Source organism: Impatiens glandulifera, chromosome 2 (genome assembly GCF_907164915.1).
Source record: "Impatiens glandulifera chromosome 2, dImpGla2.1, whole genome shotgun sequence".
NCBI classification, from domain to species: Eukaryota; Viridiplantae; Streptophyta; class Magnoliopsida; order Ericales; family Balsaminaceae; genus Impatiens; species Impatiens glandulifera.
This window is the reverse complement of record NC_061863.1, coordinates 8467525-8491931: the sequence shown is the minus strand read 5'-3', so window position 1 is coordinate 8491931 and position 24407 is coordinate 8467525. Positions and strand designations below refer to the sequence as shown.

The following is a 24407-nucleotide window of genomic DNA, read 5'->3' as shown; positions in this document are numbered from 1 at the left end:
TTCAAAGCTATAGACGACAACACGTTCAACAAAATTTCATATTGTCAAAATGCAAAGGAAGCCTGGGAAACGATCATTCAGGTTCATGAGGGAAATGAAAGAACTAAGGAGAACAAAATCTTGGTGGCAACTCAAAAATATGAGAACATCAAGATTAAACCGGGAGAAAACATGAAAGAATTCAGTGATCGGTTCACTAGCGTGGTCAACAAGCTACATACACTTGGAAAGAGATATGATGACCGGGAGATCATCATAAAAGCTTTGAGATCTTTACCAAGTGCATGGGATATCAAGACCATGGTGATTAGAGAATCAAGCAACCTCGGACAGATGAAGCTCCACGACGTGTTTGAGGACCTGAAAGCTTATGAATTCGAGATAAAATCTCGGATCGAAGACGAAGCATCAACATCAACCGCAACTAGAGCTCTGGTGACATCGGTGGAACCAGCGGTCCATGTATCATCCGCTCCAATCCCCGTTAAAAGCGTTGACCAGATCAGTGAAGATGTGATGGCCATGCTTGCACATAAACTCGGGAGATTCATGAAGAAGAATCAACCACCATCGAACAACAATTACAACTATAACTATGCCGATAAATCCAATGTAAGATGTTATAATTATGACAATTTTAGACATTACAGGTCAGAATGTAGAAAACTGAGAAGAGACGATTGAAAGCAAGGAAACTACTACCAAAGAAACAACTATCAAAGGAACGACAATCAGCAAACCAATGAAGGAAAAGAAATCCAAAAGGCACTCATCGCATCTGACGGTGGAAGCGAATGAGCACACTCCGACACCGAAAACGATGAAGAAAGAGTCACCTGCTTCATGGCAAATGAAGAAGACGTATTCGATTTTTCTTCTGAAGAGTTCATTAAGGAGGACTTAGTTACTACACTCAACGAAATGGTCGTTAAGTTTAGAAAATTGTCTACCTTTATACGGACTCGGTCAAACCATGAAACCGGAGAGTCAAGTGGTACTACTGGTGAGCCATGCAGAACCACGATATACGAACCGGGTGAACTATCCTTAAAGAATAAAAAAACTCAAGGAGACAGTTCAACCGGTAACCGAAGAAGATGAAAGAACCAAATACATCACGTCTGCCTGGGAAAGATCCCGTGAAGCCGTAGACAAAATGTGTAAATATAAAAGACATCCCAAATGCAAATTTGGTATAAGATATAAAGACAACAAATCTTCCAACCGGAACACTTCCAACGGGATGAAACTCACAAAAAAAAATCTTCCTTTCATAAGATTTGTCAAGAGTTCTTCAACCAACAATGAGGCAAAACTTACCCTAAAACCGGACTTAAAATATGTAAGTCCAACCGACACGGAAAAATGGCTTCATCCTGAGAGAAGGAAAGTCAAACGGTTAGGAGGTAAACAAACCAAAACACGTCCATACAAAACCAATCACCAATCACCATCACAACAAAGTAAGGCACTCTTAGGAAATGTTGTGATGGTGATTGGTGCTGTATGGACGTGTTTTGGTTAAACATATTAAAACGTGTTAAACGTGCCAAAAACGCAAAAAATGTGTTAAACGTATCAAAAACGTGTTTAACGTGCCAAAAATATGAAAAATATGTTTAATGTGTTAAAAACGTGTTAAACCTGTCAAAAACGTGTTAAACGTGCCAAATATGTGAAAAACTTGTTAAACGTGTCAAAACGTGCAAAATATGCTAAAGTGTGAAAAATGTGTTAAATATGTCAAAAACGTGTTAAACGTGTCAAAAACATGAAAATCATGTTAAACGTGTAAAAAACGTGTTAAACGTGTTAAAAATGTGGAAATCGTGTTAAACGTGTCAAATACGTGTTAAACGTGTCAAAGATATGAAAAACGTGTTAAATATGTCAAAACGTGTTAAACGTGCCAAAAATGTGTTAAACGTGCCAAAAACGTGTTAAACGTGCCAAAAACATGAAAACGTGTTAAACGTGTTAAAAAACGTGTTAAACGTGACATAAATGTGATAAACGTGTTTAATGTGTGAAAAACGTGTTAAACATGTCAAAAATATAAAAAAAATACGTGTTAATTTGGAATTAAAATTCCGACCTAAAAAGATTGTAATTGAGAATTATCAAATTACACTATATTGAATTTCATTAGAATTCTAATTCTAATTCCATTGGAATTCTAATTCTAATTCTAATTCTTAATATTAAGAATTGGAATTAGACCCTACAATTCTAATTTCAATTCCAATTCCAATGTCAATTTCAGGGTTACCAAACACACCCAATTGTGATTGAAATGATTGAACATGATTATGATTATATGAGTAAATTATAGTATTACTAGATGATAGGGTAATGATGAAATCTTCACATTCATGGTTTGATTTTTGACGGGTCTTTGGCTAACCAATTAATTTGATAGCTATGGACTATTGGATTTTTCATAAACAATTGGAGAACATATATTTTATTTTAGTTATTTATATGATTAATAAACAATATTTGAATTTAATAAAAATATTAGGTAAGTTTGATCAATAATAAAAAAATTATTTTTTTATATCTGAAAACTTTTTATTCATGTTAAATAATGAAAATTATATAAAACAAATATTAGTAATGATTTTAATTTAATATAGCCACCATTTAGTTGCAGCCACTTTATAGCTACGCTACTTGGTCCTAGCCATTTTAGTTACGGAATCAATAGCGTCGGTTGGCGACATACATGTCAATTGTGGCTATTTACTTTTAGCAACAGTAAATTAACCAATAACGACAGTATTTCATGTTGCTATTGATATGTGTTTTTACTAGTGATGTTACTTTTAATGTTGGATTAATCAATTCTCAATAATTTTGATGTTATTTAAGTTGCACTATTTTACAAATAAAATATATAATAAATAAATAAATGAATTTATTTAACACTTAATTGTTATTTGTTGCAGGGTTTTATCCAAGAAAATAAATAACTCATGAATAAATTATTTATTTTTTTTTTTTTTTGGAGAAACAGAATAGTGTCATTTCATTAAAAAAAAAAATTAAAAGCGAAAATTAATAACTTCGCTTAAGTTACATCATTTAATAAAAATAAAAAAATTAGTCAACTAACTACAAACATAAAATTATGGTCAGACAACAAAATGGATTCACAATTTGAGCTAGGGTATACTTTAAAATATTTGGAATGAACTTGAAGAGAATGAAGAAAAGAAAATAATTTAGAGTTAGAGAGAATCGAATATATTTGATTTTAAAAGTTTGTAAAAGACGGTGATATTTACAGACTTGATAGGTAATCATATATTTTTTACATTATTTAGCTCAGTATAGTCATTTTAACATTCCTTTGTTGTAGAGTTTCTTAATCTTAAAAATAACAAGCATTTAGAAAGGAGATTCAAAATATGCAATTACTTAATATACAAATTAAAAGAAACCTGTCAATTGGATTCAAAATTTGTTATTTCACCTGTAATGCTGATACTTTAAAATTATTATTTGGTTAGTGTAGATGCATCATTTTACTTAATAGTATTTTTTTTACATTTTCTCTGAGAAATATAATTACAAGAAAAATTATTTATTATGTTCACAATATGTTGGTTTCTTTTTTCTTTATCATAAAACGTTGATTTGATATTTTAGAAGAAAAAATGAAGTAATAAGAAGCAAAGCTTATTTATATATTTATTATTAATCTTGTTTTTCTGTAACTAATAATATAATCAATCATATACATGGTTTGGTTCTTTTAAATTATAATGTGGAGTTCTATGTTCAATTAGATTTCTCTATCTTTTTGTAGAGCAGGGATAAACTGTTTCACAGGTTGAGCCTATATATATATATATGTAACATTTGAAAAAATATCATTTAATAAATATAAAAAACAAATATGGGAATTTAAACAACGATATGATTTTTTTTTTCAAAGGGTACATATAGGTTTAGACTGTGAAACAACTGATCTTCACCAAATAACGAAATGGGCTTCATCCATTTACAAAACAAAAGGATGATTACATAAATGCAGTGGCGGACCTACTACGGGGTCTTGGACCCGGGCCTCCTCAACCCTAAATTTTTTTTAATATAATAATTGGGTCCTCACCTTTTCCTCTGTAGTATGAGCCATCTCTATCTCTTCTTCTCTTTATTCCCTCATCTCTTTTCCTCTCTGTCCTATTTCCTATCCATCTGATTTCTCATGGCCTGCTTGTTACTTTGATTTTTGTACTTCTGAATGAGAATGGGATTAAAAATGGATGTTTGTTAAGTGGGGAATAATCCAATCCTCTCAATATTAAGAATTAGGGATTGAAACCCATTCCAATCTCTCTCCTCCATATCAACTACGAAAATATATTAATATAAATTAAAATTTATAATATAAACCAATTAAATTACATCAACAATCATATAATAATTAATAAAAATATAATAAAGAGAATAAAAAATTTAATATAAAACTTATTAATAATTTATTTTATTTTGATTAATTATTTCTTTTTTTTATATTTATTTATTTTTATATAAACAATAATTTTTATATTTATTAAAATTAATTTTATTCAAATAAATAGGTTTTTTTTAATTAAATTAAAATAAGAACATCAAAATTTATAATATAAACAAATCAAATATCGATAATAATTAATAAATATATATATAAAGAGAAGAAAAAATTAAATATAAAATTTATTAATATTTTATTTATTTTGACTAATTATTTATTTTATTTATATATATATATATTGAATTAATTGATTTATTTATATATATTTTAAATGAGTAATAATAAAAAAAGAATAAAAAAAATTAATAAAATTTAGAACTATATTAAATTAAAGAAAATATATAGAATTAAATATAAAACTTATTAATATTTTTTATTTTGACTGATTATTTCTTTTTATTTATTTATATATATATATAATATATATATATATTGAATTAATTGATTTATTTATATGTTTTTTAAATGAGTAATAATAGGAAAAGAATAAAAAAATAAAGTTTATAAATATATAAAAATTAAATATAAAATATAAAATATAAAATTTATTAATTATTACAAATAATATTATCAATAGTGATTCCTCCATTCAAACCAAACACTATCACTTATCACTGATAATGGTAATTATAACATGTCTCCATCCTAAAAATTCATTCTCCCAATTTGATATTCGTAAACTTTTTCGTCATGTCAAACTTTATCTCAAAGATTTCACAGGTAGTGATTATTTATTTTTGGAACAACAATTTCGGGCTTACTTGTTTAATTTGCGGAATGATCCTCAATTTTCTTCAATTGAAGATTTGGGAATTATTTCTCATAAATTGGTTACAACTGAAAAACATATAGTCTTTCCATTGGTTTATCGATTGATAGAGTTGACTTTAGTTTTACCAGTTGCAACTACATCCGTTGAAATAGTTTTTACTGTAATGAAGACCGTGAAGACTGATTTGCGTAATCGAATGGGAGATGAATAGATGAATGATAGTTTAGTTGTATATGTTGAGAAATATATTTTCTCAACAATTGAAAATGAGCCAATATTGCAATATTTTCAACAAATGGAATATCGTAGAATAAATTTATCTTCTTTTGTACTGACTAATGGACAAAAATAATTTAGTAATTGTGCTTGTTAGTATTTTTTATGTAATTATCGAGTAAAATTTTAATTAAAAAATGCATTTATTTGATCGCCAAAATAATACTACATTACTATGTATATTTGCCCCGAGAAAATATTTATGGGTCCGCCACTACATAAATTGTTGATATTTCATTCATTAGACTATATTTATATCACTAATAAAATTTTAAAATGCAAGGGAAAGTTATAAAATATGATTATTTTATATATGTTTATTAGTATTTTTCATTAACTAATTAGAAGATGATGATATTTCTCATTGTGTTTTGAAGAGTGTTTAATGACATTTTAAACCTTCGTATTTTTGTTAAGGTTTTACTGTCATGTTTAAATAGGGACGAATCAAGAAATTAGAGTTAGGTGAACTCGTAAAAATTTTGAGGTGTGATTAAAAAATAAAGAATAAATTAAACAAAGATGTTAATGTATTTTTTTAAATTAGAAAAAAGTAGTGAATTAAATTAAAAACAATTAAGGAGTAATGACACATTTCTACATTAAAATAAAATAAAATATATATATATATATATATATATATATATATATATATATATATATATATATATATATATATATATATATATATATATATATATATATTATTTTGGTGGACTGAAGCCCACCTAAACCCTTTAATAGATGTACTGTCTTCTACTCCAACGACTCTAATTTATATTATATTGTGTTGAATTTTTTTTAAAATTATTCATATAACTTAATTTAAGTAATAATTTGAAAATCTTTATAAATAATGAAATAGTAAATATTTACTAGAAAAAACGACGAGGTAGCCAGATAAATGGTTGTTGTTCATTAAAGGATTATATTCATATAAATAAACTTAATGAAGTAATATTTTGAAAATCTTGAAAAGTAATAAAGTAAATATATATATATATATATATATATATTTTATATATCACTAATTAATGTTTTTATATGTTACCAAAATTTAGTAAATATGTTTCTCCATTTATCTTAAAAAAAATATAAGATGATCATGCAATAACTATATAAATGATTGTTGTTCTTTCATTAGACTACATTCTAGATTTCTTTTTGACAAAAATGGTGAGACATTTCTACATAAAATAAAATATACTTTTAATTATTTTATTTATTTTATGATACTCATTTATTATTATTTTTATTGACAGGAGTGGTTAAATACAATTTTAACATTTTCATGTTCTCTATTATTAATTTTAGACCTTACTTTAGCAGTTACATTTGATGTAACACAATTTGGTGCCAAGGGAAATGGGAATGTAGACGATTCTTGGGTAATTATTATTTCGCTAATTGATCTGTAAACTTTATATTATTATGATTGATGTCATAGTTAGACAATGATTCAATGAACTAGATTAAAATAAAGCACTTTGAATCTAATCCATGTTATAGATTGACATTGTAGATATCATTCTTATTAAAAAATTGTTTATGCATTGTGTTTCATCCACTTCCTTAGACTAATCTCAGTTTAATATTACAATGGACATGAATTTGATGAATAATTTGAAGGCTTTCTTACAAGCATGGGCTAAAGCATGTGCAAGTAGCAGCAGTACCACCATGGTGGTGCCTGGAGGAAAGACATACTTGTTGAGTCCTCTTCAATTCAAAGGTCCTTGTAGAGGATCAACTATACAAGTTCAGGTGATCTAATTTGATGATAGAAACAAGAATCTTGGATGACCCATCTTTTAATTTCTTTTCAATCTTTTTAGATAACTTTATTTATATATTTAAAATACAAAATAAATCTTTTTAGATCGATGGAACCTTAGTGGCACCCAAGAAATTAAGTGATTGGAAAGGTTGTGTGGCAAACACATGGATAGGGTTCTCACATGTTGATGGTCTTCAAGTTTATGGAAAAGGGAAACTTGATGGGCAAGGTTCACCATGGTGGAAAAATCTCGTTAGGGACGATAGTGAATATATCAATAACAATTGGAACCAACAAGTAAGTTTTCTTTAAATTAAGGGATTGATTTTTACCTTTCAAAATCGATTCTAAAATAGAATATATAGTATTTTTTTTCTTCACTTAAATAGGTATCTAGAAGTTCAATTTGATAGGAGATTCTAACATAGAAACCATGTGTTTTAATAATATTGATATACATTTCAAACTGATATACTAATTGATAATGTTCATTTTCAGAATGCAAACATGTGCTCAAGACCAATGGTAAGAGTTTTGCATGACTCTTTGATCAATGTCAGTTTTGTTAATTTTATTCTTATCATTGTTCTGATATGTGGGGTGTTTAGAAAGTTGTTGCAAAAGGCTAATTGGACTTAATTAAGGTTTTCAAGTTCGATTTTCATTAAAATAATTTTCAATGGAAAATGTCTATTTCGTGGACCAACCAAGGTAATTAGCGAGAGCTGTGCCAAGCACCTTATACAAAAAAATAAATAATTCTTTGCAACATATAAATTTCTTATAATTAATTTGATGATAATTTTGTTAGATTGAATTAACTAGTTAAGGTACTCATAACTAATTATTTTCTAGTTTTTTTTATCTTCTCCACTTATTCAAATGTGAGAATTAATTGATGCAGGGATTAAAGTTTTCAAGCTGCATAAACCTTGCATTAAGAGGCTTGACTCATATCAACCCTCCAAGTAGACATATATCCATACTTTTATGCAACCAGGTTACCATTTCCGGCCTTACAATCTCCGCACCCGAAAACAGCCCTAATACCGATGGAATCAGCATCTCTTACTCAACTAACGTTAATGTCACCAACTCAATTATTGGCACAGGTTTGACCGGTTGTCTAGTAACTAGTTTTATAGTATTTATTATTAAAATAAATTCATCTAATTTATTGTATGTATCATTGTAGGAGATGATTGTGTTGCAATTAGTGCTGGTACTTCAAACATTTTGGTTGAAGGAGTTCAATGCGGACCTGGGCACGGCATAAGGTAAAATAGAGCCCATTTGAATTTTTTTTTTTTGTTGAGAACCGTATCGTAATCGTGTTTATTTTTTGTCATATTATTGAAGTGTGGGCAGCCTTGGTCAAGGTGGATCTCATGATACTGTGGAAAATGTTCACATATTAAACTGCAATTTCACAAGAACATCTAATGGGGCAAGGATAAAGACATGGCAGGTAAATTAACTAAGTTGAAAAAAATAAACATATAATTAAGAAATCATTTAACATTATGATTCGATGTTATGTTGTAGGGTGGAAAAGGATATGCAAGAAATATTACATTTGAACACATTCAATTAAATGATGTTAAGAACTCTATTATAATTGATCAAAATTATTGCAATGGCAAGCACAACTGTCCGAAAAAAGTAAGTATATTTAATTAATTTTTTAGAATAATAAAAGAATTGTTTGTGTTGATATATTTCTTATGAAGACGAACGCAGTGGAAGTGAGCAATGTGAAATATATAAATGTGCAAGGAAGGTCTGCAATTAATGAAGCAATTCTCCTAGATTGCAGCGATCAATTTCCATGTAACAATATCGTTTTTGACAAAGTAAACATAACTTCAAGCTCTACGAGTAACACTTACGCGACTTGTAAGAACGCAAAAGTGTCTATCCCTTCCAAAGTAAATCCAATTGTTTCATGCAGGAGAGGTAATATTTAAAGAGTTGGATTTGATGTTTTGATAGTAATTATATTATTTCATTTTTTGTTGATAATATATATGATCATTATGATCTTAATTCATGATGATAAATTTAATCATATATGCATGATTGAAATCACGAATATCTCATATTGGAATAAAATGAATAAATTTCTCTATCCATATTTTGTTTTACCATTTCTACATTCACTAAATAAACTATGATTATTAGTATAAGAATGTAATATGAAAATAATTCATTCTAGGCAATAAAATAAAAGAAAAATTAAACAAAAGACCCACATTAGTAAAGAAAATTAATCTTTAATGATCGGAAAATAATCGATAAATATTGTTTATCCCGTCATTAAAATATTTACATTAAGAGTAAATACTTTTTCTTTTAAATATATAATTTTTTATTGTTAACTCGGATGTGAAGATTGCAATTTTGTGGCTAGTATTGCAAGGGATGTACGATACTCTCTATAAGATAAAACCAATGTTAAGATTTTTGGGGAAAACATACTAAATCAATGTGATCGAAATAAAAATATGGTGAAACATGCATGAAGTGGGTGAAGCATGAACTGGGCAGAAGTATGGGCAAGACATATTATCCTCGGTCGGAGCTGTCTGTCAGATTTCTCGGTCCTATTTGAAATTATCGGTCCTAAGTTTCGGTCCTAGATTCGAATTTCCTCGGTCCTTAATTCCAATTTTCTCGGTCCTTGGTCTCGAACGGGACATAAGATATTCGGTCAGAAATGAATTTTTATGTGAGACAAGTCCGATACTCTATAAGTAAGATTGTTTGGGAAAACATAACCTAAAACCATACTAAATCAATGTGATGGAATTAAAATAAAACTTAAAAACTTTTGTATTTATATGGACTTGAGAAATAATTTAGCTGAATTTAATCAATATGAGCACGATATTGTCTTAGTCGACCTTAATTAATAAGTTTTATTATAAAATATTGAACTGTCTTAATACATGTATTTGATGGGATTATCAGAACTTGAAGGCTTTTGAGTTTTTTTTCCTAATATGAAGGAAACCTCAAATAAGAAAAGTTTTATCTAAAAGATAAAAAATTTCACGAATTTAAATTTACTTTAAAAATGTCTCAAGTTAATGTTCATGCATCACAAAAAAAAAACAATTTTACAAAAATATAGCCCAAATGACAGAAATAGGCACGTATGAACTTTGGACCCTCACAATGTCTATCGATTTAACTCAATAACCTCCACATTATTAGTAAAACAAAATACCAATTTCCCATGCTAAATCCCTCGATATCCCACCATACAAGAATGTAACAAAGACTTAGAGCTAAAAGAAGCCTAAAAAATTAACATCTAACCAAAAGAAGCCTAAAAAATACATGTCAAACTAGAGTTACCACACCATACAAGCAATACATTAAAAATTGACGGAGTCCACGATAGAAGAGTATTGAAGTCGACCATTTCATGAATGCCTAGACCCCAAACTCCATTAATGAGATAGATAAAAGAAAATTTGCTCAATTCATTTTTACAAGTGCACCTTAGTGTTGTTAGAGTGGTTAAACACGTTTTTTTAATATATTCATGTTTTCTAATATTAATTATTGGTATATAATTAATATTACATAACATGAAAAATATAAAAAAAAAAAAAAAAACTGTTTAACCATTCCTACCAATACAACTAGGAAAATAAATTATGATGGGAATGTATCACTATTCTATCAGAAATACAAGTCAATTAGAGCATGAAAATGAAATATATAATATAGTCTAGTGAAAAAAAAACATCAATCAAACATATAGCCTAATCTCATCACAAAAAATGATAAAAACAGATACATGAAGTAATCATATTCTAAATTTATGTAACATTTTCAAAACATAAATTTAGAATATGATTACTTCATGTATATCTGTTTTTATTAAAAAAAAACAAAAACAAATAGTGATATATAATTATTTCATGTATATATGTTTTATTTAGAATATTAGAAAGTGACATATATATTACTTTTTAAAATTTTGAAAATGTTACCTAAATTTAGTAAATATGAATGTAATTTAGTATATATATATATATTAGTTTAATGAAATAACAACAATGATAATCATATCTATAGCCTAATTATATAAGCTTAACACAAAAAACTAATTAAATTGATCAACTTAACTAGCTAAAAATTCAGCAATTTTTTAAAATCATGGTGTAACGTTTATTTTTTCATTTTCCAATAATTGAATAGATGAGATAAATAAATAAAATAATATTTCTTCTGAAATCTTATTGGAACTTTTTGGTTCTCTGATTATTTTTTTTTTTTAGATTTTGAAAATTGCAGATGTTATAATCATGTTTTAACGTGGCTTTGAGTTTTTCAAAAAAAAAAAAAAAAAAGAGGTTAATTATTTTTAATTTTTTTATAGCATATTTATATTTTTGAAGGTAGAAGTTATGATTATGCCCTAAGGCGTTCAACATATAATCAAATTCGTGATATTTATTCTCATATGTATTAACTTTTATCATTTAAACACTTATTTGAATAAATTATTTTTTAATAGCATATAATCAAAGACAACTAAACCTATATTTAGAAAATTGTAATCTATAAATACACTATTTTTCATTTTTTTCAGGAAAATGGAGAACCTTTTATTATTAAATTAGTAAAGTAAACCTCCTGAACAAAATAAATTTAAATTATTATTATTAGTTGCACTTATCTAACAAAATGAAAGAGACGACTAAACTAAAATTATGCAATGCAGCTAGATAAATAACATTTTTGAAGTATCAATGTCAAATTTTATACCATATAACAAATTTTAATTAAGTACAAGTGACAAATTTATTTCAAATTATATTTTTCTTTCTTCTAAATTTCAGAAATACAAGTTACAAAAGAATATTTTGTACAAAGTAAAATAACTACGTTTGATTTGTTATACTTATAATAATTTATTTATTTAAAGGAATAGACACTTTACTTATACATTAAACACGCGTACAATTGTCAAAATCTTTATTTGACTTACAAACATTATTTTTTTATTTAACTTAGATGTTTGTGATCTCTACTCTCACTTTAACTCAAATATATTGGATTTTGTTTCACTAAAATCTAAAATAAATTACCCAAATAAACTATTGGCAAAAGAAACTTCAAATCACTAAATTGCATGTTTACATTATTATGTTTCAAAATCTTGTATAGATCAATAAACAAAATATTTAAGAACACTTTAAATTATGGCCATAAACCAAAATTTTAGTATTTAATTTAATTTATTTGAGTATGAATATGTTTGGAACTATAAATAAATACAATTTTTACTCGAATAAATTAAATACTAAAATGTTGGTAAAGTTTAGTTTAAAAAGAGAAGACTTACAATTAATCAACAATCAATAAGCTAAATATTAGTGATTTGAATTTCTTAAGCTTTATAAGTAGTAATTATATTATTTATGTGAAATTCAAAAACTGACTACCCTTTTATAAAAATGTTTAAAAAATATATACCTGTTTGAACCTAGGTTTAAAACATTGGAATAATCGAGTTTATCAATCAAATTATAATTTTTTTTAGAAATTTTAACATTATGAAATTATACATATTAAATGTTATTTAAAAATATATTAAAGATAAGTTCGTTGTTTTGTTTATGATGAAAAACCGGTTTGTGGTTCCCCCAAGTAACCAATCTCCTTATAGCTCTTACCAAATTCGGATGTTGTTTTCACCAAAATGAACAAATTTCAAAAAATATCATTTTAGTAAAAATATTAATCTGAAAATTAAATTTTCTATAGAATGATCTACAAATTTAATCAAAAAATAATCTATATTTTTCTTCACACTTTTCATTTTTTTCATACATTTTTCAATAAAAATATATAGTTTCATATATTTCAATTATATTTTTCTTATCATATATGTAAACAAATTAATTTTACTTTTCACTATTATTATTGTTCAAAAGTGATTATAATTTTGATAATGATATATGCAAAAATATGCTTTAACGATGTATAATTATAATTTTGGAAAGTGATAGATCTGTGATTACTGATATAAAGATAGTTCTTAAATTAATATGATATATATATAATTCCATAAAAAAAAAAAAAGTAATGAAGGCTATATATATATATATGATTGTGATTTCTCATTATAACTTTGTTAAGTTATTTTTTCAATATAAACAAGTTTATTTATCAAACTAAGTTTTTCATATTTATATTTTTATATTTTATTAAATACATTCTAAATAAATTTAATTATTTATAATATATATATATATATACATTTAATTATTATTTTATATAATATAACAATAATTTAAATTTATAAATATTTCGAAAACCAAATTAATATTTATCATATTATATCAAATAATAATTTAAATGTATAAATATATATATAAATAAATATAATTAAATTTATCTCTATTACATGAGAGAGTTTTAAATATATAAATAATAATGTATTTCCTACTTTGTAAACTCACTTTTTTTAAGATAAATTTAATTATTTATATTTTAATATATATATATATATATATATATTAATAATTTAAAATAAATAACAATTTAATAAAGGGTATATATATATATATTATACATTTATATTTATTTGAATTAAGTAAATATTTATTATATTATATAAATAAATAATTTAAATATATAAATATATATTAAAACATAAATAATTAAATTTATAAAAGTAATAATTTAAATATATATATATAAATTATAAATAATTAAATTTAGAATGTATTTAATAAAAATCTAACATGGGTTTCTTTCTATTAGAAAGCTCTCATTGTATATAGAGTCGAGTTGTTGATTGTTGATAAATGTTTGCACAAAATGTTAAACTTCAGAAAATGATATACTTTAAAAATTAAAAGATTTGCACAAAGAGAGATGATGGAGGGGGTGGGAGGTGTAAAGTCACATTTTCAAAATAATTATTAGACTATCTCCTATGCACCTACTAGTCTGGATGAGCAGGCGGAGTCGTTTTATTGATTGGTCAACTTATGACCTAGTGTGAGTTTTGGGGGTAAAGTAACGTACAACATCGTGAGAAATATTGGAGAGTCGAAGGGTCATATCGGTCTTCGGTCGAATTTCTCAACCACCCCTAAGGGTGCGTTTAGGCCGGAGAGGCTTTGTGTTGTACTATGAGCGTTATTGGTGGTAGATGAAGGGATTTAGAAATGGGTTGGTTTTCGACTAGACTCGATTTCCACAACCAAAAGAGGGAGATGTCTCCAGTTGGCACACAACTTAGTCATCAAACCCGACCTAAAGTGGTCAACTAGAACCTCGTGTGGACAAAGCTAGGACCTTTGCGGTAGTGGTAGGCGCCGGGAGGTACGCTATTTGGATAGACTAGACGAAGACGGTTCATGTCGGACCCAAATATTTTGAATTTCAAACGTTGGAGGTGCGCCCCGGAGTTGTTGTTATCTCAGAAAAAAAGAACAGAAAAAAAAGAGTGATTGAGGTAGACTTGATCCAATTAAAGTTATTATGTCGAGATCTTTAAACTTCAGCTTAGAACTAAGGGCATCTCAAGCCCGGACCTAATCAAGGCGTCTTTTAGTATGACTTCTATTCTCTAGGAAGATATATTACTCTATGGAACAAATTTAAAACAACATTTATCATGTCAATCTAAAATTGTATTAAAACGTTAGTCAATGAATGAATTTGATGACTCGTTGATCATCTGTCGGTTAATATTGAGAATCCACATGTTGTTGCACCTAAACACATCATAAGACCCGTACATGGATTCAGTTGTTTATAATGTAAAAGAGTATGTGGAATTCTGATCTGCATAGTCAGGTCGGTAATGATCTTGGAGGATTTATTGAGCCGAATGAGAACACCCAGTTATTTTAAAGACCGATTGTGTTAGAATAAGGGTGCATCACTCTTATGTACATATTTGTTACCCAAAATCCATCTATGTTGATAAATAAAACATATGTATGAGTTGATTGTATGATTTAGTCTTATTGACGTGTCTCTCGTTCATTGAGAACAAACACATTGAATCCACATATGTTGGAGTCATCGACTTCGTTTAGGAAAAAGAGAGAGTCGGTGATAACCATATTTTACGTTAATTGAATACGTATGGCTAGCCTTGGAGATGTTGAAATACTAGTTATAGAGATGAAAATTTTAGTGAGATTCAATATGGGTAGGAGTGATGTCGTGCAGACTAAGGAGGGATTAAATAAGCCAACAGGTTTTCTTGAGGTTGAGATCGAGTATTCATCTTCATAACCCTCGGGTTGAAATGTGAACCCAGATGGAAAAAAAGGGAGTGCGGGCAGATGGTGGAGTATCAAAATATGAGGTCATCAACCCATTCTATTTCGAATTTGTTGTTCGAACAAGAAGCGATGGATCATGTAGAAAATGGATAACGAACACATGTGGAAAACATAATTCAATCCACCCATATTAGAACCCTTTATCCTGAAATTAAAAAATGAATTGTTAATGTAATCCCCAGAAAACCCTTTGGGCCTAGAGAAGCTCGAGATTCGAGAATTTCAACCTCGGTTTGCTTATTAGGAATCTTTTTAAAATAAAACATTATTTTACAATATTTTAAACAATTTCTGACAACTTTTGAAATTAATTATAAAAATAATTAATTTGGGTTCAAGTTTAAATCATCTTTAGATTTGTATAATCAAATTAAGATTTAATTGTTTGAAAAAATGTGTGTAAAGTAATTTAAATTAATTAATTTAAAAAATATTTATTTAAAATAGAGTCGCCAATTGATTTTTGAAAATCAATAAAAGTTGTACGTGTACAAACGTACTTTTCTCTAGAAATTCGTTTTAGTTCGAAATAGTGATACTCGGGAAAGGGATTTCACGCTTCATCCTCCGTACCCATATTAAAAATGGTCTCTACTTTATAAAATCTTGGTTTTTAAAAATCGGTTGTATAATGTTTTATTTTTATTCGATTATTTTTCCGGTTCTAGACATGTATAGGTTTTTGCGTATTTAAAAAATTTTAACAACAATTATTGAAGTGTTGATACTAGTTGGTGATGATGACTAGAGAGGAAAATACCTGAAAAATATGAGTATTTAAAGACATTAAGGTTCAAACATAAATCTCAAACAAGCCTAAGATCAAAATATTTATGTGGAAATATACTAAAAATATTTTGAAATCATTTTATAATTTTTGGGATGTTTAGAAAATTGTTTGGGGTTCAAAATTACAAAATAATTTTGGAATTTGAAAATTGGAACCAAACAGGACTTAGGAACGGTGTCGTAGGTCCTGGGTTCATTTTTATCAATCGGGACTAAAAAACCCTTGGTCCCTGTCGGGAATCCCTCGATCCGGGTTTATGATCCTCGGTCGGGGTGCTAAGGCATCTTGGTCCTTGGCTAAAATTCTCGTTCGGACGCCTCGGTCCTAGGTGGAGGTCATCGGTTTTGGGTTCAAGAGTTCTCGATCGGGTGCGAGACTCATCAGTCATATGTTTTATTTCTCGGTCGGATATAAAAATCATCGATCGAACCTCTTGATTCTAGATGAAAAACATCGGTCGGACCTCTCGGTCTTGGATAAAGAACACCTGTTGGACCTCTCGGTCCTGGCTGAAAAGAGTCGATCGGATCTCTCGGTCTTAACTAAAATTTATTGGTCCTCAAGAACATCAAAATTTCAGGTTTTTCAATTTTGATGGATGCTTGGATCCTTTGATCCAAGAGATTGGGTAGCTTCACAAAGCTCCAGAACATTAAAAACATCATCCCAAGGTATCATCCGACATAGGTGATGATCAATTTGTTCAAAACAGTTTATGGCCAAAAATCAGGTTTTTAGTTTTAAATTTGTAATGAAGTGTAAAGAGTCTTCCAATAGGTTCTTTATACTTCATATGATTGATTCATACCAAAACATGAACACTAGATGTTCATTTAGACAAATTCAATAACTTAAAATTTTCATTTATATTGAAATTTTTGATTTGATTAAACATTACTGGGATGGATCAAAGATGATCCAAATAGTTTCCCAACATTAGAAACATGTTCGGAAGCTTTTTAAGCTGTTGTTCTTGAGGATTAGCCAAATAACAGAAAACCCGTTTTTCAAATTTTCCAAATTCAAATTTGGTTATTTTGTTTAAGATTGTTTGGTCGATATTGACTTACACAGAATGCTCATAAATGATCTAGGATCATTTCGCAATCATAAATTCAACTAGACAACATACAAACTTATAAAAACTGAAATATAAAACTTTTAATTTTAAACTTGAAGTATGAATTAAAGGGTGATTAGAAACATACCAAGTGTTGGAGAACACTCTTTAGACCTTAAGAAACCTTTTTGGATGCATAAATCTAAGCATTAAGGTCTTATACGAAGATTTCAAAAAATCCAAAAGCTTGAGCTTTAATGACGAATTTTATGTAAATTCCGATTTGAGGCTTGGGATCATATCTATTGGATTTAGAATTGTTAAGTGGTAGCCTCCTAAAGTCGGTTGAGGGAGCAAGTGAGCACGAATTAGTCAAAATCCATTAATGATATTTTGGTTGTTCTTCCAGCTAATTGACGGAATAGGCATCATTGATGCCTATAGATGTAGCGGAAATGGTCACCATGGTAGGGTGATCATTTTACGTTTTCAATTAGTCGAAATAGTGGACTATCGACGAAGTTTCATCTTTAAAAAATAAAAGATGGTTGTGGATGGTTATCCAACTGGCGTCGCAACAAAGACGATGATCAGGGTAAAGAACGACGTCGTTTTGGGCGAAAATGCAGACATAGAGCATTTTGTTAGAATTCCGTCATCGCACTATTGTGTTTTGACCGTTCGGTCGCATTTCAGCTAAAGGAGCGCTAGCCGATCCTACGTGGCGCGGACGCACGCTTCTTCTTCTGCAGCGGGCTACGTGGGCGATTTCCCTAAGCTTTGAATGAAAATTCAACGTCCATCCAAAGGTCGCGATTGCCTGTGGCGATTTCTTTGTATTTCAGTTAGACTCGATTACAAATTTTATTTTTTATTTAAAACCTTAAGAGTTTGTTTGAAATTAATTTTTCTTTCACAATTTTAGTTTTATTTTTCAATCTTTAATATACACAAAAATATTAAAAATAAATATGACAAATATTTTGCCAATTTATTTATTTTTGTATATTTTGGGTTAAATAAATAATTTTTTGGGATAAAAATGGGTACCACATTTCATCCTAAACTATTTAGTTTAATTCCTTTGATATTTCTAAAATTATTTTAAGATAAAATAAAGACAAAATGTATCCCAAATAATTTTATTTATTTTATTTGGCCCTTTCCTTAATTATTTAGGTTTTAACTATCACAATAATTAACCTAATTAATTGTTTAATTAGGCTTTTGCTTTGGGTTAAATAATTTGATTTTATTTATTCAAAATAATCAAAATAATTATTTTCAAATTTATAAATTGGCTATGTAGATTTTTAGTGCTTACATCTAATTTTCATCACGATGTGTCTGATAAGGAATCGATGAATTATAAGCTAGATTATGATATCCATGAGAATATCTTAATTGAATTCTTGATACATAATTTAACGTTGAATGAAAAGATATTTCCGTTGAGGAGGTCATTCAATTGAAGACTACAACGTGACCCAATGTGCACACGTTCTCACTCTTTCTATAATACTTTCCACCCAAGCCTTTCTTCATCGAGCGACTATCAACGTTGTCATATGAAGAAGCTAATGAACTACCGCATGATTATATATACAAGATGAAAACGTGTTTAGAAGATGAGAAATGGTTATTTTTATTAAATTTTATCAATGATTAAAAAAAATTATTGTATGGAACGCTTATGGAATCAATGATGGTGTGAAGAGATACGACATTAAGTCAATATTGGGAACTCTTTGTTGTGGCATGTATTGTCTTAGTGAGACTATAATTCGAATGATTGATTAGTGGATTGTAAGAGATTAATATAATTGACAGTCGTGTGTTGGAAGCATAATGATTCATAGGGGCTTGTCATGGGATTTTTGTGTCATTATGGAATAGAGTTACATTATGGTAGGTCGATGTCGTATGTGTCATAAGAAGTTGAAATTAGCGGACTCACTTACTTTTGCATTGTCAATGGTCACTAATATCTTGAGTATGATCAAATATTAATGGTTTATATTTTATTAAATTATGACTTACATAAATATTTTGTATATTTAAAAAAATATATATGATTGTAATAAGATATAGTAAAATTGAGATTAAGATATCAATACTAGTTTCGATTACAAAATAATAATAATAATTTCTCTATAATAAATTCAAACATTGTAAATAAAAACATTGATAATGAAAATGTGAATACTTATATCAATCATACTTATTATTATTCCTCACATCTATCGATCCTATTTATATTCACATTCTCTTATTTGAACCCAGGGTCCCTAAGTTTCTCATTCTTTTTATGAACCAGACACCCCTTAAATTTGAATAATAAACTTGTTTAGTTTTGACAATTAATGATAATGTAAGTTGGTTTAGGTAAGTGAACTTCAAAGTTATATTGGAAACTTCGTGATCCAAGATTGATTTGATGAGTTGATACAACTGTGCCTATATACTCGAGTTGTTAGATAAGGGTTTTTAATGAACATCACATTGAAATTCTATCTATTAGAATTGAAAATTTATTTTTTCAATTATTCTGAAATTTTTCTTCAGCTATTCCCTCTTCATCTCTCTCATTTATGGAGTAATATATACATATGAATTATACAAGTATAGAAAAAGAGAATAAATAGTGAGACGTAAATATTATAATGACATAAAATTTGATTGGAGATGGGGCGAGAATGATATTTGTGTCTCCGTCCCGATGTGTCCCCCGAATACTATAAACACAATTAAATATATAAAATCACATATATATATATATTTTATATTTTATAAGAGTTTTAAATTTAATTTTTTATAATAATATAAATTTTCAATATATTACAATATATTATATTAAAATTCGTTTATATAATTTTTTTTTTATAAAAATATGGTATAAACGGTGTCTGCGGAGATTTCTCGAACCAGAACGAGGCGGAGATTATAAATACATTCCCCACCGTTTAGATGTGACCTTGACAATTGACATATCTCTTAATATAAACTTTTAAAATTTTCTGTCAAATAATAATAATAATGAATTATATGCCCTAAACTTGAAACCCTAAGTCAGTCAGTCAGTCGATATAAATAATCAAGTCATACATCAATAAAATTGATTTCATAATATATTTTTTATGATATTAACCAAGTATTCTATTTAGTGAATGAAAGAAAAAATAATGATAAAGCATAAGAATAGAGAATCTTATTCAATTTATTCCAATACAAGAGGTTAATTAATGATTTCAATCATATAAATGAGATTAAAAGTACCAAAACAATAGATCCTAACTCTTTAAATGGCACTGATGCACGAAACATTTGGAGATATTGCGGTCTGAATAGACACCACTGCATTCTTGCAACTAGCCAAAGCATTACCCTTAGAGGACGACGTTATGTTTATTCTGTTAAAAATAATATTTTTACAAGGAACATGGTGGCTGCATTGTAGGACTATTGCTTGGGCCGTTGCGGATGTTCCTTGAACACCTATATACTTCACATCACTCACTTGCACTGCCTGCGCCTTTAAAAAGACGAAAACATCAAACAAATTCTTTTGTTTTCATATATTAATTAAACAAAAAGAAGAAGAATTTTATACACTTACTTGATCTTGACAATTTTCAGCGACCTGACAATATGTCTGATCAATAATAATAGAATTCTTAACATTATTCAACCGAATGCCAGTAAATGTAATATTTCTTGCATAACCTTTTCCACCCTAAAAGTTAACAAAAAAAAAACATGTTGATAATTAAATGTTAAATTTATCATATGTAGTTAATTAATTAATTAATTAATTAATTAATTAATTAATTAATTACCGGCCATGTCTTTATCCTGACTCCATTTTCTGTTCCGGTAAAAGTGCAGTTTTGTACAAAAACACCATCCACATTTGAAGAAGACCCCCCTTGACCAAGGCTTCCAACACTTAAATAATAATAATAATAATAAGACCAAAAAAACTATATCAATTGATTTAATTTCTCAAATATAAAAGTAGAGTAAATAATTTTCACTATTTTACCTTATACCATGACCCGGTCCACATTGAACTCCTCCCACAAAAATGTTTGTAGAACCCGTTGAAATTGCAACACAATCATCACCTACAATCATATAGGTTAAATAAATTATGCGAAATATTTCTTTATAACAAATAACTACAAAACTATAACGAAAAGACAACATACAACACCTGTGCCGATGAAAGAGTCGGTAATTCTGACGTTACTAGAGGAAGAAATTCCGATTCCATCTGTGTTAGGGCTGTTTGCAGGCGCCGTGATTGTAAGGTGAGAAATTTGGACGTTTTGGCATCCATATATGTTTATATGTCTACTTGGAGGATTGATATGAGTCAACCCACTTAATACAAGGTTATTGCAACCTATGAACCTTATTCCCTGCATCATTAATTAATTATTTACATTTGATAAAACAATTATAAAATAATTAATTTCAGTAACTTAACTAGATTTAATCAAATGTTAATTTGTAATTTACAAGAATTCACTAGTTTAACACATTTAGAAATGATTGATCACATCAAATAAGAGCTCCGGATCACAAAATTTTTTACGAGACCTATAATATTTGATTTAGTTAAAGAATCATACAACACTCTTACCGTCGGTTTTGCGCAAGCACCTAATATCTGAAAAATGAAGAAAAAGAAAAGACACATTAGTATTATTAGATCACATAGTTTTCATTTGGGAATCTCTTCCTATCAAATTGAATTTCAATATGCTTATGTTTTCTTACATAAATTAAGACAATACTATTCTCATCTAGAATTGATTATGAAAGATCGATAAAAAAGAATGTCCTCATATATTTGTTATAGATGTTTTTGCATATATATATATCAAGGTATATCAATTTGGTAAACCAAAAGTTCTAAACATCCTTATGTATGATAACCTAAAATTGATATTGAGTATGTGCTTACCGTCGACGCTTTTGAGCAGAAACTCGTTGATTTGGTGCAAGGACTCTCTTTCTGAAAATGAAGGAAATAGATTACAAGGTTTAAAATTTAGAATATCTACCTATCAAATTGCATTTCAAGATGCTTATTTTTTTGGTAATCAAATTGCATTTCGTTAGAATTGATAATGAAAGATAAAATCAAGCCTTGCATGTAAAGAAAACTTACTTGGTTCCATTGGTTATAGTCGTTACGTGGGTTGGTTTTCCACCATGACAAACCTTGGCCATTGAGTTTTCCCTTTCCATTAATGTGAAGGCCGATAATTTGTGAGAACGCGATCCATGTATTATCCGGGCAATCTTTCCATTGACTCCTGATGCTGGGTGCCAATAGGATTCCATCAATCTAAAATAATGAGAAACATATTTATAATGAGTAAATAAAATCATCTTAAAAAATTAGAAAGAAATTAAAATCAGGTCATAAAAAGTTCTTGCTTTTTTCTTAAATCGACACAAAATTAGATCATCACCTGAACTTGAATAGATGGCCCTTTGCAAGGGCCTTTGAATTGAATAGGAATCAACAAATATGTTTTTCCTCCAGGAACCAACATGGTAGAAATGCTGCTACTTTCACATGCTTTACCCCATGCTTGTAAGAAAGCCTTCAAATTAGGGTTTATCAAATTCATGTCCATTATAATATATATTAACTGAAATTAGTCTAAAGAAGTTAAATAAAACACAATTTGTTAAGAATATTGCAATATATTAAAAGTTAAATTTATTACAAGTGTGCTTTATTTTAAACAAATTTCTTCCATGACATAATTAATAGTAATATAAAGTAAAATAAATCAATTACCTGAGAATCGTCAACCTGCCCATTTCCACGTGCACCAAATTTAGTTACATCAAATATATCGGCTAAACTAATGTTTAGAAATAATGCTAGGGAACACGAAAATATTAAAAAGATGTTTAACCACTCCTGTCAATATATATATATATAAATAAATATCAATCAATACCACAAATAAATAAAATATATAATTACAAATTAGTTTTCTTATGAAAGGAATGCTCACCATTCTATAAGAATCTAAAAACCAATTAGAAGAACAAAGAAATATTCTATAGTCAATCATTTATATAGCAAAAATTATAAGAAAACTTTTAGGAATATTCACATATATTTACTATATTTAGAGAATATTTTGAAAGTTTTAAAAAGTGACTACTTTACAAAGCATATGTATATCTTTATAAAGAAAGTTGTCAAAATATTACCTAAATCTAGTAAATATGAATATATTCTAATGAAAAAAAAGCAAGCATTTATATAGCCTAATTAATATCATCAGTCTATTAGTTGATGAAAAATGAGAAAAACTGTAGTAAATATTTATAAAATTAAAATGTATAAATAGTTAATATAGTCTAATGAAAAAATAAAAATAATTTATATGCCTTGATCATCTCATTAATTATATAAAAACTGGTGAAATAACATTTATTGTCCTGAAAACTTAAAACTCTTTGTTAGTCAGCACTTGGTGAAAAAAAATAAAAATAAAGACAAGCCCGCCCAACAACCAAAAAAGACAATTATGGATGTGACTAAAAATTACATAGAAAATTCACTATTTCTCAAATAGCTATTGCAGGCAAGTATTATTTTGTTACACAAATCACTTTCTATAATCCCACTAAAAAAGGCTAAAATGTGACATTGGTCTTTGCGACTGAATTTTCATTTAAAGTGACACTTTACAACTTATTTAACGACAGAAGTAACCTTACCCATAAAATTTGTGACATTTCACAAATAAGTCGTACAATCCTAAAAGTCTTGCTTTTCTATAGGGTCTTTCATACAAAAAAATATTATTTAGTGCGACTAGAAGACTCATTGGTTAGACAATTGTTT

At 28.0% G+C, this 24407-nt stretch overlaps 2 protein-coding genes across 2 annotated transcripts; one reads left to right on the top strand and one right to left on the bottom strand.

Annotated features, from left to right (window-relative positions):
* Positions 1–333: 333 nt before the first annotated feature.
* Positions 334–9314, top strand: LOC124924288 (probable polygalacturonase At3g15720). Its single transcript, XM_047464347.1, has 9 exons — positions 334–612; positions 7200–7334; positions 7450–7644; positions 7846–7872; positions 8252–8459; positions 8543–8624; positions 8707–8815; positions 8893–9009; positions 9078–9314. The coding sequence occupies exons 1-9, from the start codon at positions 334–336 to the stop codon at positions 9312–9314; spliced, it is 1389 nt and encodes a 462-aa protein (XP_047320303.1).
* An 11508-nt stretch (positions 9315–20822) lies between these two features.
* On the bottom strand, positions 20823–23169 carry LOC124924287 (probable polygalacturonase At3g15720). Its single transcript, XM_047464346.1, has 9 exons — positions 23008–23169; positions 22701–22880; positions 22494–22544; positions 22170–22196; positions 21738–21945; positions 21567–21648; positions 21361–21469; positions 21141–21257; positions 20823–21056 (listed from the first exon to the last, which is right to left on the bottom strand). Exons 1-9 carry the CDS (start codon positions 23167–23169, stop codon positions 20823–20825), a joined length of 1170 nt encoding a protein of 389 aa, XP_047320302.1.
* Between the last annotated feature and the right edge of the window lie 1238 nt (positions 23170–24407).